This window comes from Stegodyphus dumicola, chromosome 3 (genome assembly GCF_044657685.1).
Source record: "Stegodyphus dumicola isolate Sdum_Otavi_A_Nest chromosome 3, ASM4465768v1".
NCBI lineage: Eukaryota > Metazoa > Arthropoda > Arachnida > Araneae > Eresidae > Stegodyphus > Stegodyphus dumicola.
In genome coordinates this window covers 249,737,196-249,754,294 of record NC_140770.1, presented here as the reverse complement: position 1 = coordinate 249,754,294, position 17,099 = coordinate 249,737,196, and the positions used below count along the sequence as shown (strand labels likewise).

General features: G+C 33.5%; 1 protein-coding gene across 1 annotated transcript in view; it reads left to right on the top strand.

Annotated features, from left to right (window-relative positions):
- The window catches only part of LOC118205343 (tyrosine-protein kinase transmembrane receptor Ror-like), a 214,354-nt gene that overhangs the window by 171,467 nt on the left and 25,788 nt on the right, over window positions 1-17,099 (top strand). The window contains exon 7 of the mRNA XM_035377638.2: window positions 2,213-2,371. Within this exon, the coding sequence (XP_035233529.2) occupies window positions 2,213-2,371 (159 nt within the window). The remainder of the gene's footprint in view (window positions 1-2,212; window positions 2,372-17,099) is intronic.

The window sequence follows — 17,099 nt, the reverse complement described above, 5'->3', positions numbered from 1 at the left end:
TATTCTTAACAAATACGCTATCACTTGAACAATCATAGCAAAATACTGTATTTTGCTTTGACAAGGACGAATGAGGCAACTTTCTTTGCTCGTTTGCACGAGAAAACTCAGTATTATATCTCGGACATTTGTTGTTTTTATTCAGATACCTTGTGCAGTTTCCCATGCATCTGCTTTTAATTGAAACTGTTTAATGTGATGTTTTTAAAAACCTGTGTTCCTTGTCTTATTTTTCATATAAATATTTAGGAATATTCTCTTGGATTTTTATTAGCAAACTGTTGATGATTTGCTAAAGTGTGATTACTCTTTTGTGCTTTCGGTTGTTGAACAAAATAAAAATTACCTTATTGTTGGTTTTCAGAAAATTTCTATTTCAGATATCAAAGCTTTCTTTCTTGAATGTTTTAATAATATTGTGAGAATTATTTAATGGGTATTATTTTTAACTGATTCACTATGAGCGTTGCAAACAGAGTATATATAATATTTTTTTCCTGCATAAGCACTTCTTAGTCTATCTGAAAAGAATAGTTTTTGTCCATCCACTATTAAAGAAGAATTAATTTATGCACTGTCTTTTAAAAGTTATAAATAATGAAATACATTTACTTTCCTCCTGAAACAGTGTTTCTAGACAATATGCTTTTATAAAAAATCTTACTTTTGAATAAAGTAAGATTTTTGAGTATATCATTTGAGTAAGGAGAACGATCATCTTATCCTTACCCCACAATGTCAGACTGAGAGTTCGTAAATGATTTATTATACCTTTAAAAGATTGAAATCTTGCATCTATTTATCCTTTTTCAGTTGTATGTGTAAACTTTTCTTTTCCACGAGAGAAACGATAATCTTTAACATATTCATAAACCTGCATACGATATTGACGACTCATAGCGAAGGAATTTTTAAATTCCCGCTTCGAATACAAATTTTCACTTTGTTTATTTTTGAGTATTTAATTACACGAAACTGACAGTTTCAAAAACAAATTTTGCAATAAATTCGTACTCGAAGTATATTGCCGTCAGGTGTTAACGAATAATAGTACAATGAGCAGAATGATACTCTGAAAATCTGGCATAACTTTGCATTGGTAAGTGAAAGTAATTAATAGTGCATTTTTACTTACGGCTGCAAGTGCTGCAGGTCATAAATTGCTAAACATCAGTTACACTGGTAAAAAAATGTAACCATCAGTGTTGGATAATCCTCTAAACTCATTTAGAACTTCGTTTAATGTAAGAGAATTCTTTAAAGCATTTTCCAACTTGTTTTCAGCGTCGGCACACATCTAGAAACTGCATTTTTCTGTAGTATATTTTGTAGACGTATATTCTATTTGTCACGCAAGGTATTTGGACGTTAACACTGCAATAACATCAGCTATATTATTCTTAAAAAATAAACTGAAAGCTTTCAGATTTTATATTATGCCCAAAAGGGCGGGTTCTTTTTCCCATTCACGCATGTATACACTTTTCGAGAGCATTTGAGCTAAAAATAGTATATATATATATATGTGTATTTTTATTTAGATTAAGTCTTTTCAGTAAAGTTTTATAATTTCACTTACGTTTTCAGCTCTTTGTACCATGTTCTCTTTGCTTAAAGGTAAAAAAAATTGATTAGAATTTGCCTTGTGTTTTCCTTCCTTTGGGAAGGAGCCAGAATTTTCGGGTGAACTATTACAATTACAATACATTGAAATGATTCATCGACTAATTCTGGATACAGAAAAGCAAAGAATTTTGTGGAAGAGAGATTTCAATTGATTTCAATGTTCCTCCTCCTCCTGACGCAGTGGCATTGAAGTTGATTGAATTCCTCTTCTATTGTGTTCTTTTTTTTTTATTTCATTGATTTGAGTTGGGGTATTGCTTGTTCGAAGTGTTTTGGTTTTAACATTTATTAAACTCTTTTTTGCATTTATAGGATTATTTGAAATTTATGACTTTTGAATTTCAGTTTTTGGTTTTTGTAAAAAAATTGGTTCTAAATTTCTTACTTTATGTCTTTACTAATAATTTTCAGCAGCTTAATGCGCGAAAATACTGAGTTTGATGATTATCTTAAGTTTTTTAAATATATGTATATGTGTGTGTACGTTTGGCACTTATATGCATGCTTTATCATACAATATTCAGCGAATTTTGTGCTTTTAGTCTTTTTTAATTACATTAAAAATGTTCTCTTATATTTCTTTCAGATCGGCGGCTCTAGGATGTTACCTATACGGTGGATGGCACCGGAAAGTATTACATATGGCAAATTTTCACTGGAGTCTGATGTCTGGGCTTATGGTGTGGTGCTATGGGAAATTTTTACCTTCGGAAAGCAACCTTACTATGGCCATTCCAACGACGAAGTAAGTTGTTTAATTGAAATCATTGCTTTTCTTGTTATGCAGCCTATTTATGAAAAGGAATTCTAACGACAAATCTCCCGCTTTCTTGATAATGGTAATAATAAATACCGGGTGGCCATAATTAAACTGACAGTGCTCACAGTATTCTGTAGCGCGATCTATTTGCGAGAATGACGCCACATATTGTAGGAAGATTAAAGAAGACGGGGGACGAAGGATTCCGCGAAAAAAAATTAGTTCCAAAAGTCACCGCTAGGGGAATATTTGGCGCTGTGTAATAGAAAATAGAGTGTTAACAAATGCAAATTAATACGGAATAAAATTTATCGAAGGTCCATTCTTCTATGAGAACATTACCCCGACAGGACCGGAAACCTGTTCTGTTTCCGGAGAGAAATATCGCCACATGTTGAACAGCTTTGTCATTCCGACACTTTAGTAAAGACAATGCCTGGGGGAAATCATTTTCATGCAAGATGGAGCCCCTCCACAGGTTGCTGTACGGATGCAATAGATGCTACGACAGAAATTCACAACAGAAAGAGTCATTAGCCGCTACTTTCCAACTTCATGGCCACCTCGGTCGCCTGATCTTACCCCATGCGACTTCTGGCTATGGGATTACCTTAAGTCCAAGGTCTATCAAGGAATGGTCCAGGACCTGGCTACGCTGAAGGATAACATATCACGGACTGTACAGAAGATTCCTGCAGACATGTTACTTTCTGCTGTTGTGCATACTGTGCACAGAATGAAATATGTGGTCCACAACAACGGCAGCCACATTGAACCTCATTTGAATGCAAAATAAAAGGTAATTTCCGTATAGATTTGCATTTGTTAACACTCTATTTTCTATTACACAGCGCCAAATATTCCCCTAGCGGTGACTTTTGGAACTAATTTTTTTTCGCGGAATCCTTTGTCCCCCGTCTTGTTTAATCTTCCTACAAAATGTGGCGTCATTCTCGCAAATATATTTCGCTACAGAACACTGTGAGCACTGTCAGTTTAATTATGGTCACCCGTTGCATATAATTTATTACAATGCTTTTGGCGGATAATCCCTGTGTGCTTTATTTCAACCAAACAGCCAATTGCTGTTGTGTATAGCCATAAATGCAATAAATGTTACAACGAACAAGCATTATACTGTAAGATTATAACTAAATAAAGAGTTTTGATTTTCTTTCATCCGCCTCCAGTTTTGATCGAGTCTTAACTACGAAACATCACTACGCCGCGTATTTAAGGAAGTGGAAAAATCATAAGAGATTGAAAAATTAGGGAATAGCTAAAAGCAGTTTGAATCTTGCCGTAAGAAATCCCTAAAAGACTACGTTTGTACCACTGTACGTAGAAACACCGTGCTCGTATAGCTTATTCTTTGCTTACAAGTTAAAGCTTGTAAGCAAAGAATTGATGAGTATTGACCTTCACAGCTTGCATTCAGTAAACGCTTAATTATAAGGTATTTTTTCCGCCTTCTTGGCATGCCTTCGTGGTGTTGTGGTCTGCACGCTGGGCGCGTGTTCCAGAAGTCTGCGGTTCGATTCCCGGCGAAGGCGTTGCATATTTTTCATCTTTCCAAAAAAAAAAACCTAATGTCTCTACAGTGGCGCTCGAACTAAAAGAGTGTTAAGTGATGATTCTCCACACCCAGGATTTGGCGATTGGGATTTTCTTGGCATGCCTTCGTGGCATGGTGGTCTGCACGCTGGGCGCGTATTCCAGAGGTCCGCGTTTCGATTCCCGGCGAAGGCGTTGCATATTTTTCATCTTTCCTGCTTCTGAAAAAAAACCCTAAGGTCTCTACATAATAAAAGTACTTACTTAACGTAAGTTATCAAATATTCTGAGTTACTTCTAACTGTATTTGTTTGTGAGATATGGCTGTGTTATTTGCAGTTTACGTTTTTTCATCAAAAAGTATAAATTTTTAATTTCAAAATGTAGTTAAACCCAGTAACCTCTTTTATAGTTAGTCAAACATTAATTTTAGCTTAAAAGTCTTTTTTATAGTTAGTTAAATATTAGATATAACTGAAGTTTCGCCATCTATCGGAAAGTTCTTGTCAGTAAATTGGCCAAAAAAAAAAGGCAACAGTTTGTGAATATAACAGAAAAATGATTCATCTTGAGAAGTTGCTGGCTGCTGATGAAAGAGTTTCCCAAATGACCTTTTTTGTTTAAGGCTTAGGTTGTAGTTTAAGGACTAATTAAAAGCTTGATCTAACCTTTGTGTTCCATCAAGCATTCGAATTTGGATTTGAGTTTTGAAATAAATGTGCTAAAACAAATATCTCTAACACATTTATTATTGATATTTATGACTAATACATTATTAACAAAGTATGAAATGCCGCCTCTCTCTTCGATGTAATAGAAAACAATCATTAAGGTAAGTAAATTCCTTAAATGACAATATAGAATTTACAAAAATGGAAGAACTAGGGAACTAAAATTAAAAATAGAAATAACGGCGTCTTTAACTTCACGAGAATATGATATTCTTCATATTGTGTGAATGTGGTGTGTAACTGTTTTTTAAAGTCATGCATTTCAAGTTCTAATGTTGAATAACTCAAAAATATGTATACAATTTGTCTCTTTCATGTAGACTACAACTCAAAACGGTGATTTAATGAAGTTTGTTCTTAAATCGATGTGCAGGTTCATATGCTAAAATGATTTAACCAGAAAATGAGGAGAAGAAAGTTACCTGTGTATACATAATGTGTTAGAGGTCAAGACGTTTAGATAGTTAAAACTTAAACACAATTTCTTGATAATAAGTTGCTCGTTCGTAAATAATTTTATATCATTTCGTTAGTTTCAATGTCATACATCGCTTAGGATTCAATATTAATTTTTCAGTTAATTCCAAAAGAAAATGGGTCTTATATATTTTACGTTGCTTTCGTTCCCTGCCTTGAACAGATATGCAAATTGCTAAGTATGAATGAATAATGAGGCCTCAAAAGGTTTGCATTCAAATATTTCTTAGCAAATATTGGAGAAGTCTGATAAGATAAACTAATGCCTCATTAATAGCTGAGAGATTAAAAATTGCTGAAAATTAGTAATACGTCCTGCGATCAACCACAGGCAATAGAACTGGCTGTATGTTTGGTTCTCGTGAATTTTCCCAATGTGAATATGAGCTAGTTTCCCATAAAAATCCTTTAAGTAAACATATCTTCATTCCGATAGCTAAGAAAAATTGAGTTTTTTTAAATAACACAAATGCGTGATGTTATTTTAAAATTATAATTAAACGATAATGAAATTATTACAAGACAAAAATCTCCAAAACTTAAAAGAACATTCAGCAAAAAATTGCTTCAAAGCAAAAGTTATTTCCTTCAAATAAAACATGGATTGTAAATTTATTTTTAGTGATAAGTATTTATATGATTTTCAAAAAGTGCAGAAAAAATTAAATTCGGAAGGGTAATGTGAATTTTAATGTTTTTCACAGATTAAAAATTAAAAAATACCATTCAGCGTATTTATCACTATTTCAACATATCAAGACATAATATTGGAAAATTCATTTAACTTTCGAGTTACAGAAGCAATATGTGAATTCGAATAATTTATTCTCATTAAGACCACTATTACCACCATTGTCATTAAGACCACTATTACCACCATTGTCATTAAGACCACCATTCTATGCAAAGAAAGTATATTGGCTTCTTACTACTAACGCAAATTTTGTAATGATGTTACCTAAATCTCTCAAACAATGAATGAAAAATTTCTGCTCTTAACAAGTTTGTTTTGAAAACGAAAGAAAATCAAATCATTGAAGAAATTTCTGAAAAACTGAGAGATCGAAAAAATACAGAATTATGTAAATTTCCAAAAATATTTTTATTTAAGATAAGATTTTTTATTTAAAATATATTTATTTTGAATTTTTAATTAAGCTCGTACGCCTTAAAACCCTTAAGATCTTCGAATATGTTACTGTTGCAAGAGTTGGGATAACTTATTTATTTTAAAAGCAATTACTTTCAACCTTTTTACAGCTGACTTACATAATATAGGTGCTTTGGTAACTAGTAACCAGAAAGTTTGTGCTGCCACAAACATTTTTATAATTTAATCTCATTTGTGACAAAAATTTTATGCGTTCATGTCATGTTTCCACCTTGCGCGCACAGTTTAAAACATTCTGTGATATAATTTAATTCCATATTAATTATATATTTTTTATAACATTTTAAAACTACTGTGAACCAAACTTCCTAAGAATTTCATGTTAAATTCTTTTTTTATTTGGAGTTGAGTTAATAAAATGTATTTTATTTAAAAATTCTGTAATGCTTTCATGTATAATATTTTTTAATATTAAAATATTCATCAGATTTTTGGTTCAGTTAGAAGATAGTGTCCATATAAAGAATTCCATCAAATTTCAAGTATATACCATTAACCATTTTTAAAATATTATGCGCGCAAGGTGGAAACAAGGAGTGAACGCATAAAAAAATTTTGTCACAAAACAGATTAAATTATATAAATATTTGTGCAACACAAAATTTCTGGTTACTATTTCCAAAGCAGCTATATTATGTAGTGAGCTGTAAAAGATTGGAAGTTATTATATTTTAAATAAATAAGTTTTCCCGATTCTTGCAACAGTAACATATTCGAAAATCTTAAGGGTTTTAAGATGTACGAGCGCCTTAAAATCACTTTGAGATAAAGAAATTCCAGAAATCCGGAAAAGCATGTTCACGATTCTGAATTACATTACGATAAAGATGTAAAAGTAAACATGCTTGCGTGCAAAACTGAAAACGTTTCATAAATGAAATCGAAACTGTCTTCCGATATTAAGGGAGTTCATTTTCTTTCGATTTACAGATATCGTTCATAAACCAGAAATGTAAAAAGAAAGGAAATTTGCATGTAAACTAATTTTAGTTATTCCGGTTATATCAGCATCTTATGAAAAGAATTTATAGAAAAACACCCAGAAGAACATTTTTACTATCTAGGACTTTGCAACAGAAAACAAAATAGCGTAACTTATTAACTTGATAAAGTGACGAGTTTAACACGTTTGAAAATAATTATATTTATTTAGAGTTTTTACTTTCTTGTATGAAGTAAAGGAAGTATTGTAATCGCAAAAACTTTCGGGTATCGTACTCGTATTTCAACGAAAATGTACGTTTTAATTGATCTCGAATTCTTCTGATTTTGTGATTTTCTATTGAATTTAATTATATCTGGCATAAGTCCGAAGAACGTAATATTTAATAAATAAAGTTAACACACAAAACGTTAATAATAATAAGACAAAAAAAAATCTAAACAATTTCCTGTTTTATACTCTGTTACCAAACGGGTTTATACCAAACGGGCGTTTTTCTCATCTACAGACACATGCACGTTTCGAAAGCATTTGGGGTAACGCCACATCGTTCTAAAAATATGTAAAAACAGCATATTTTTAGAATTTCCGATAGATGGTCTCGCGCGTCAGAGGTAAAATTGTTTTATTCCCTATAGTGTTGCCACTGCTCGATTTGAAATTTTGAATTTTTCCCAAATATGAAATAGACAATAAAACAAATTCTAAATTAGGGCTTCTAGGTCCCCATGTTCGGGTGGAGGACTACGTTACTCAAAGTTTGATGACTCTAGGTACCGCTGTCTTTTCACAATACGAACAGTATATATACATACATTCATGTAGATTCTTCATTATTTAGTTTCTTTAAATATCATACGGGGCGCTAATATTTGGTGCCAACAATTCACAAAGTGGTACAGCCGTTTATAGTGATTCGATTCAAAATACATTTTCTAGACCAATAGCACTTCTGAGCTATTAGTCTGGAGAAAAAAACGTTTTGTAAGCTACCTTACTAAGAAACCTGAATCTTTGTCCTCTGAACTTTATCATGACCCATGTTTAACAACTTTGTTATTACATCTCAATATTTATGAAAATTTGTTACGGGTGAATTCGATCACATTACTATCATCCCTGTTAGTAAAACACAAGTTGTGAGACTCCCATTATTAAGTACAAATGATTTGAAACTAATTAATTTCTCCTTATTCTCACCTTGTCGAGCGTCTGTCCGCGAAGAGAAAGTCCTGGATATCGTCCTCAAACGAGAACTAGGACTTTAAATTATGCGCAATTATAATGTCATGCGAACAGAAAGGATTCCTGCCCTTAGTGGGAAATAGTATAGATCCTCTGAGCCTCAGACCATTATGACAGTATGTAGTTAATGTAGTTATCGTGATACCCAACCGGAAATCCTGTTTTTACCGGATCTAATCCGTATTAGGTCCGATTAATCTCATCATCCTCAGCCGTTGAACATCTATCGCAGTGTCGCTGATTTAATGTGCAGAGTTTGGTCTTCAGCGAGGAAATAGCTCTTTAGAAAGCGCTAAAATAAAGCGCTAACATATTATCGCATGATGATAAAATCACAGTCCTGTGTTTTCAAGCTTAAACGTTTTGTACAGGAAGATGTTAATGACACTTTAAGATGACGAATAAACTGAAACAAAACTAAATTTAATTTTGGCTGAAAGAATGTCAGATTATCAAAGTAAAAGAGAATAATTTTACAACTTGAAAATTAACTGAACAGTTTTAATACTGGTATCATGCAGTTAGTCATCTTCCCTTTTCTAATCTTTTTACACTATTTTTTCATGAAAAACTGTTAAATGTAACTTTATAAAAAAGATTAACTAAACAAAGTCTTAATAGTTAGCTATGAAAGTTTAAAATTATATTAACTGCTATACATTCATTTCTATTCATTTTCGGTCTTTGAATGCTTAAATGTAGCTCTTGCGTTTTCAGTAAAAATGTATTAATAAAAATATGAAATACAGGGGTAAAAGTATTCCTGATATTCTTGCTCTTGCAAATAATTATGTGAACAAGCATTTAAAATTTTAAAGTCAGGAAACACATGTTTGCAGTGTTACCATCATGCATTAATTCTAAGGCGCTTGTTTTCTACCACGATATTTCTTACTACGGTGTTTTAAAGCTGCACTGTTTTCTCCTCGTTTTGTATCCTCTTGCGTTGTTTAGCAGAATAGCTTATTTCCGTTGCGTTGTTTTCTCTGCGATAATTTCGTTCGCTGTGTTTTCACTTATAATCTATCCACCTTCGCAAGTGGCTGATGCATATCTTAGCGAAAATAATAGTGGAGAACGTAATCTGATGGCAGACGATTGCTGTCATTCAATCAGCTGGCCTAAATTCATGTTAATGTGAAAATTATTCGAAGTTAGTTCTTAGAGTTGCACTTGATTTGGTAAGGCTACTTTAGTCTCAAAAACCTTAACATACATGAAGCGAGTTATCGTCATGACTGAGATCTTAAGAAGATACAATCTTAAGAAAGTTATAATAACTTTTTTATTTAAACAGAACTTAAAGCATAACAGTGGGTTATTAGAAGCTGGCTTAATAAATGTACTGGTGCGTCATATTTTGAGTGTCGGCAATGAGAAACCGTAAAGGTGAATAATTACAGCTATTAGAGCTGGCAGAAAGTAACAACATAATGCGCACGCGATGCCAGAAACACTGTCCTTTTCAAATCCAAAATCCTCACTTTAAATAATCACAGCTAATTTGCTTTCTGTTAAAGGATACGGAAAGGAGAATTAACATGAAATACCCTACAAGTTAACGGTGCAGAAAATACTCAGTTGATAAAAGCACCTATTTTGCAGAAGAGATCCGGGAGCCGACAAGCATTTTTGGCATCTTTGGATATGTTTTGGAAAATTTACAATCTTACGAACACAAGTTTACACTTACGCGCATCTTTTGTAAAACTTACAATCTCATCCGTGCAGCAAAGGAATTCCAAAAATTCGTATTATTCTACTTGAATATCTAGCACAAGTAAAGGCGTGCATTTTTATGCCAGTTTTCCTTAAATTAATTTTATAATTATTCTAAATGGGAAAATTTATCACAGTATCTCAAGCTCCAGTATACTAAATTAACTCCAATCTGTTAAATGTCTTACTCCCATTTCAAGATTCGCTTAGTACTTACTTCATAATTTCCTTCTCTGTCTTCTGTTTCGCTCTCTCTCTCTTTAGGCAAAATTTTAAAACGATTCCCATCTTCCTTAGTCTGAGTCCTTAGTCTGTTATTTTCAAGTCTTTGTTGCTTTATGCAGAATTGTTTCCGCAAAACTTTAAGACTTTTTATTTAAATATCATTCTTATGTAGATTCACTTATAGATGTTAAAAGATTTTTGTCGTTATCTGAGCCATAACATTTTTTCTGCCGCATAAGGCTTCACATTTTGCAGTAATTTTTTGTTCTGTTGAAACTTAAGGAAGGCATACATGTTTTCGAAAAATGTGCAGAAGAAGGATTTTTACCATTTTGTGTCCTTCCTTTCTGATACATTATTTATTAAGATTCTAGCTAAGTTAACTTTACTTTGCTGGCTAGATTTTTACTTGAACAGTGAAGCGACTATTTATTAAGATTCTAGTTAAGTTAACTTTACTTTGCTGGCTAGATCTTTACTTGAACAGTGAAGCGACTATTTATTTAATATTCTAGCTAAGTTAACTTTACTTTGCTGGCTAGATCTTTACTTAAACTGTGAAGCGACAATTCGCTAAGTTCAAACTGTATAAATGGCAAGACGTAGGGAGTATGAAAAGATCCTTTTATTGTACTCAAGATGGAATTTACAGACCACGCACCTGCTCCTTACAATCTGAGCCAATACTTTTGGCTTCAACTCAGAATAGCAATATAAAATTCAAGCTAAGTTAAATAATCAGTTGGAGCTGCACAAAGATGATTAACGCGAATTGGCTATTAGCCCTACCACCGCCATAGATAACCCCGCAATTAATATTGCACGGCCGTAAAACAGCAAGCTTATCATCGATACATCGATATTAGCTCAGTTCCGCCCGCAATTTTGATGGAGAGCACCCCGAGGAGAGGGGTCCTAGGGTCTCCCACCCCTCTTCCCTGCCACCAAACCACAGGAGAGGAAGCTGCATATTTAAAGTGCCGTCGTGCTGCACCGACACTATGCATTTACAAACATCCATGCCTTCTCCAGGATTCAAACCCGGGCCCTTCGGCACGGCAGTCAGCGACGCTAACAACTACACCGGTTGAGCGGCTTGAACTATCATAGTGGTAGGAAATGGAAATGAAGGAAGATAGAAAAGATAAGTACCTGAACAAAACTGATTAATTTAAAATTAACTTAGTCTCTACACATTTATGCATATTATTACTATTATTTTTATATTATCCCAAAATTAATTGCCCTCTTTGGAGTAAGAGTAATTTGTTAAACTTAATTTAGAGTGGGAAAGTAGCTAGAAAAGTAGGTTAAGTTTATTACACAATGAAATTTAACGTGAAAAGGATTTTGTTCTTATTTGTATAGTAATAGCCTTATAATTCAAAACCAGCCCTTCAAGATCCATTTTTTATTCATACACACTTATACCTGTATATGTATGTGTATCTATATGTATTAAACTAAAAAATAAATTACTCATAATATTCAGCATAACCATAAAATGACACGAATATAATCTCGAATGCGATTCACTGATTACAAACTTAGCTGTTATCTTTCTACAGAAAATTGTCTTTTCATATTGCTTCAGAACCTATAGTAAGCTGCGAAAATTTAAACTGTAGCTGCCCCGAGTTTTCCAAAAAGCTAGAAAGCTGCAAGTAAATTTGATCCAGAGCAAGTTATCTTAGTAGATATTTGATTCGGGTGACAATCAATGATTCTTCGGTGTGAACTTCGGTGTTTTATTGAATTACTTCTATCAAATCATCCAGAATTACTTATGTGAAATCTATAATGAGTACTCTTCTGAAAAGTACTTCATGATCCACTCGGAAATGGCATACGTTTTTTAAAAATTAGGGGGAAAAGCAACCCTTGTTTGGTGTACAATTTGAACGAAACTTTATCGATCTTAATGATAATTACATACACGTCTCTAGTTTTCAGGAATAAAAGATATTTTGAAAAAAGGAAGTATAGCACAATTGTTTTTGCTCCTGTAGATTTTTGTTGCCGAAGAAGTGTTACCTGCATCTAATCTTCCTAGAAATTCATAGAGTTCTAATTAAAATTTAAGTCAAATTATGTTTGTTTTTTTTCGCCAAATTCTAAATTTTGCATTGGAGTACTTCGCTTCCAGTTTGACAGCATACTTTGCTATCAAATAATCACGTCTATATATTTTGAATCCTCGCATGCTTCACTGTAACATAATTATTTATATATTAAACTATAGCTTCCTTTTTCAATGCACCTCTTTCTTTTGTGACTTCACATAATCTTTCCCAATTTTAATCTCTTAAGTTTAACAACAGGTTGATTAAGCGATATACTATAAAGTAACCACTGATTTCTGTGTAGAAGTGTAGAAGACGAGTTTAAAAACAATAACCTCGCATAGCTTCACATTTAAAATCAGATTTATGTAATAGTATGAAAGTTTGTCAACTTCTTCTCTGTCAAAGAGTAATATATTGATCAATAAAATGCTTGTTTAGTGGTCCCATTTTAACTAGTTAGAGGTAATGTAAAAAACTGAAACGTCATAAATTACAAATTTATCTCGTTTTTAGCAGTAGGAAAGTATAATTCTTATACTAAACACTTCTGAACTACATTTAAAAAGTGCAGCCTGCTATTCTTCGAAGTTACGAAATTTCTATTTGGGAAACTGCCATCTGCTGATCTGAAAATGCAATTATATGTTTAAAGGAAATAAATTTGTAAAGTCATTAGGTTATTTTGATTCTAGCGACGTGGAACTGGAACCTGCTGCTGTGATGCTGGGACTCGAACCTGGACCACTGAAATACGCGCCGAGTGTGCTACCGTTACACCACAAAGGTATGCCGAAAGGAGGGAAAAAATACCCTACACAATATTCAGCAATTTGAACAAGAAAAATTAAACAAAAATCTTATTGGATCATTTTCTTCTGTACGAAAGTTTATATGCTATTGCCACTGTAAGATTCTTCGTGTTATGAAATGAATGACTCTATGACTTGCTGAAATGTTTGAGTTCATTTTAATGAAAAGTTTGATGCTTTGACAGCGCGATCTTAAAATCCATAAATTCCAATTTAAACGTGGTGTTTTCTTTGGGGTGTGATCTTTTGCCTTTTCCAAGTATCAGTGAAAGATTTTAATCATTGAGAAGTGAGAAGTAAACATTTGCTTTGACGAGAAAATTTTGTGAAGTGAAACATTGGGCCTCTTGACCTCACAAATAAAAACAAAGCGCCTTTCAGTTACGTTGCGGAAGACTTCTACTCGAGCTTCGTAGGCCGATAACCTATCCAAACTCGATAAATTTAACGTTTTCTCTTTCCGTAAATTTTAGAAACTCTGTGATATAAAAAGAGATCTCTAAGAAAGTAAGTGGTATTTTATTATTAGGCGTAAAGTTTTATATTTATAGTAAAGCATTATGCAGTGGGCCTTATAAATTCGAATTATGCAAGTTTGCCAAAGTTCATTAAGTATTATAAATATTCTTTCGACATTGGAAATGTAAGGATGAATTTCAAATTTTGGCGGATATTGCGTTACGCTATCACGACATTCATTCTTCTCCTGCCATACGTTGCCTCTTCTGTCTATCTACCTGAATGTTTAGCAAAAAAGTAGTTCTTAGAATATTTCCACTTGGTGGGGCATAAAATCTTTAATTTATTATTCAAATAATAACTATAGTTTCTGAACTGAATTATTTAAACACAAAAAATAAACTTTTTAATAATTTATATCTTTGCTTTGCTTTTCAATAAGCTATACGAATATAATAATATAATAATTATAATAATTATAATACGAATTATTTGAGCTTTTTATATTGCAATATTCAATTTATGAATTTTGCAATATAAAAAGCTCAAACAATTCGTATTATAGTAGTGCTTACTTATGCTAAAATAAGACACTGTGTAGAGTCACTAGGTTAATTGGAAGCAGAAAAGGTTAAAAACATGCAACCGCCTTTGCCGGGAATGGAACCATGGACCTCTGGAATACCGGCCCAGCGTGCTACCGTTACACCACGAAGGCACGCTAGGGAAGTGGGAGAAATACTTTATATACTCCCCTTTTTAAAGGGCGACTATGGTTTTAAGGGACCTAGTCGCCAAGTCCTGGGTGTGGAGAATCATCATCCACAAACCTTTTAGTTCGGGCACCACTTGTAGAGTCATTAGGTTAATTAGAAGCAGACAAGATGAAAAATAAGCAATCGCCTTCGCCGGGAACCGAACCACGGACCTCTGGAATACCGGCCCAGCGTGCTACCGTTACACCACGAAGGCACGCTAGGAAAGCGAGAGAAATACCTTATATACTCCCCCCTTTTTAAAGGGAACCTAATCGCCAAATCCTGGGTGCGGAGAATCATCATTCACAACCCTTTTAGTTCGGGGGCTACTTTATTAATTATTTATTGAGATATTGAGTATGGTTATTCAATTATGTTCTCGGAGAACAGAATTCAATTTCAACAGTTCAAGGTCTACAAAGGATGTTCGCACATTTTTAGATGAACTTGCTTTGCTATAAAAAAATCGCCTGCTTAGAAGACATTTTTAACAGAAACTATATTTTTGAAAATGTAAATTATGGACTGCTACTCGACAACTTTGTTTTCATGCAAAATGGCGCTTTTAAAGAAGCAATGAATGGAAGGCTATGATTGTGCTCTTTCGAAAGAAAATTATTCGTATTTAGTTTTTAAAAAATGCCGTGAAATCCGTGATTTTTAGGTACGTAAAGCAACGAAAGATAATATTATCAATAAGAAAGGGAAAAAAACATAAAGTGTTTCAAGGAGAAACATTATTCAAATTACTTATCCAAAGGAAAAAACGGTATGTTTCGAATGTTGCAAAGATAAGAAATTTAATGTTAAATGACAATCTTCGAAGCAAAGGACAGTTGTATAATCATTAAAATGCTCAGCGTTAACTCTAAACAAAGTGATTAATTCTGATTTGAATCTTAAAAAGACGGAAAAAACGTAATGGGCATCGGTTTTCTCCACGACATATCGCCGAAAGCAGAACAGAATTCTCTATGAGAAACAATTATTCGGACAAAATTATTATCACGCTAGATGAATCTTGGATGTATATAAATGACCGCAATAAGAAGAGATCCATTTATTATCACCAAAGACAAGATAAACATCTTAAAACATCTTAAACATCTTCAAAGAATCTAAAGAAAGTTTTTCAAAGAGTTTCAAACTATTGCTGGTTTTTGATGTAACAACAAATAAAAATTAAAGAAGTTTCAGAAAACTGTTATGGTCAACTAAGGAGAATTTACAAGACACAATGATCCTAAGCCAGGGGATTAGAGATTTCGGTTCCCGTCTTGTTGCGGATCCAGTCCTGTTCCGGTTCCCGTCTTGTTCCAGTCCTGTTCCGGTCCTGATCCAGTCCTATTCCAGTTCCAGCCTGGCCGTTTAAGTCCAAAACACGTAGGAGCGGAAGTCTGAATCCAGCGAATGGAGATATATGCCGAAAGGGCTAGATGGATTCTGTCTTTTAAGGGAAAGTGTTCTTCACCGTTCCGGCATCTTTAAAGCACTTTGAATGTTTTCCGCCCAAGATGTTAAGTTTTCGTTTATGATGTTAAGTTTTCATCAGTGTTGAAGTTCCAGTTAAATAAACCTTTAAGTTTTAGACAAGGTTTTTGTGTTCTTCAGAAAATTTTAGATTCGAAGTCAGATACAGCACATAGGATTATTAGCGGGAAAATCAACACTAGTGTATACCACTTATTTTAACTGGAATTCGCGTCCATCAAATAATGTGTAATAAATAGAAGAAGTATAATTGTTAAAGAGCTCTAGGGACCAGTTGTCAAGAAATATCAGCGACAGTGCCCATGATGGCTTACTACCCATACCGTTCGTTTTTATCTCAGCCTTTGAAACATAATTGTCAACCCTGCTTCGTCTGGAGATATCTCCCCTGTTCATTTATAAATCAGTTTCGTTCCCCACCCACCCACCCATGTAAAGAAAAGGAGACTGAGTTATTGGTTTCAACAAAATAACACTTTATAAGGTGTTTTCTGCCTCTTTAGTAATTTTATTCCAACTAAACCCAATCTGGAGATATTCCGCTGTTCATTTATAAAGCAGTTTCGGTTTTACACTCCTTATGTAAATAAAAGGAAACCGAGTCATTGGTTGCAACAACATAAGGTGTTTTCTCCCTCTTTAGTAATTTTATTACAACTAAACCCAAACTGGAGATATCTTCCCTGTTCAATTACAAAGCAGTTTCGGTTTTACGCCCCCTTATGTAAAGAAAAGGAGACTGAATCATTGTTTTCAACAACATAACACTTTATAAGGTGTTTTCTCCCTCTTTCCTGCATGCATTCGTGGTGGAACTGGAAGCAGACTCGATGCTAAATTGGGAGGACCGGAATTCGAATATCGGTTAGGACACTGCACATTTTTCACGTGTTCAGCATCAAAAAAGCCTAATGACTAACTGTACAAATCTTTAATGTGATTTATCTTTTTAGGATATTTCTGTGTATGAAAACAGGATTTTCACCAATAGACTGACTGCATAATTTATTTGTATGATTATATTCGTAGCTTTTAACCTCATTTTATGCGATCCGTTTTCCACTT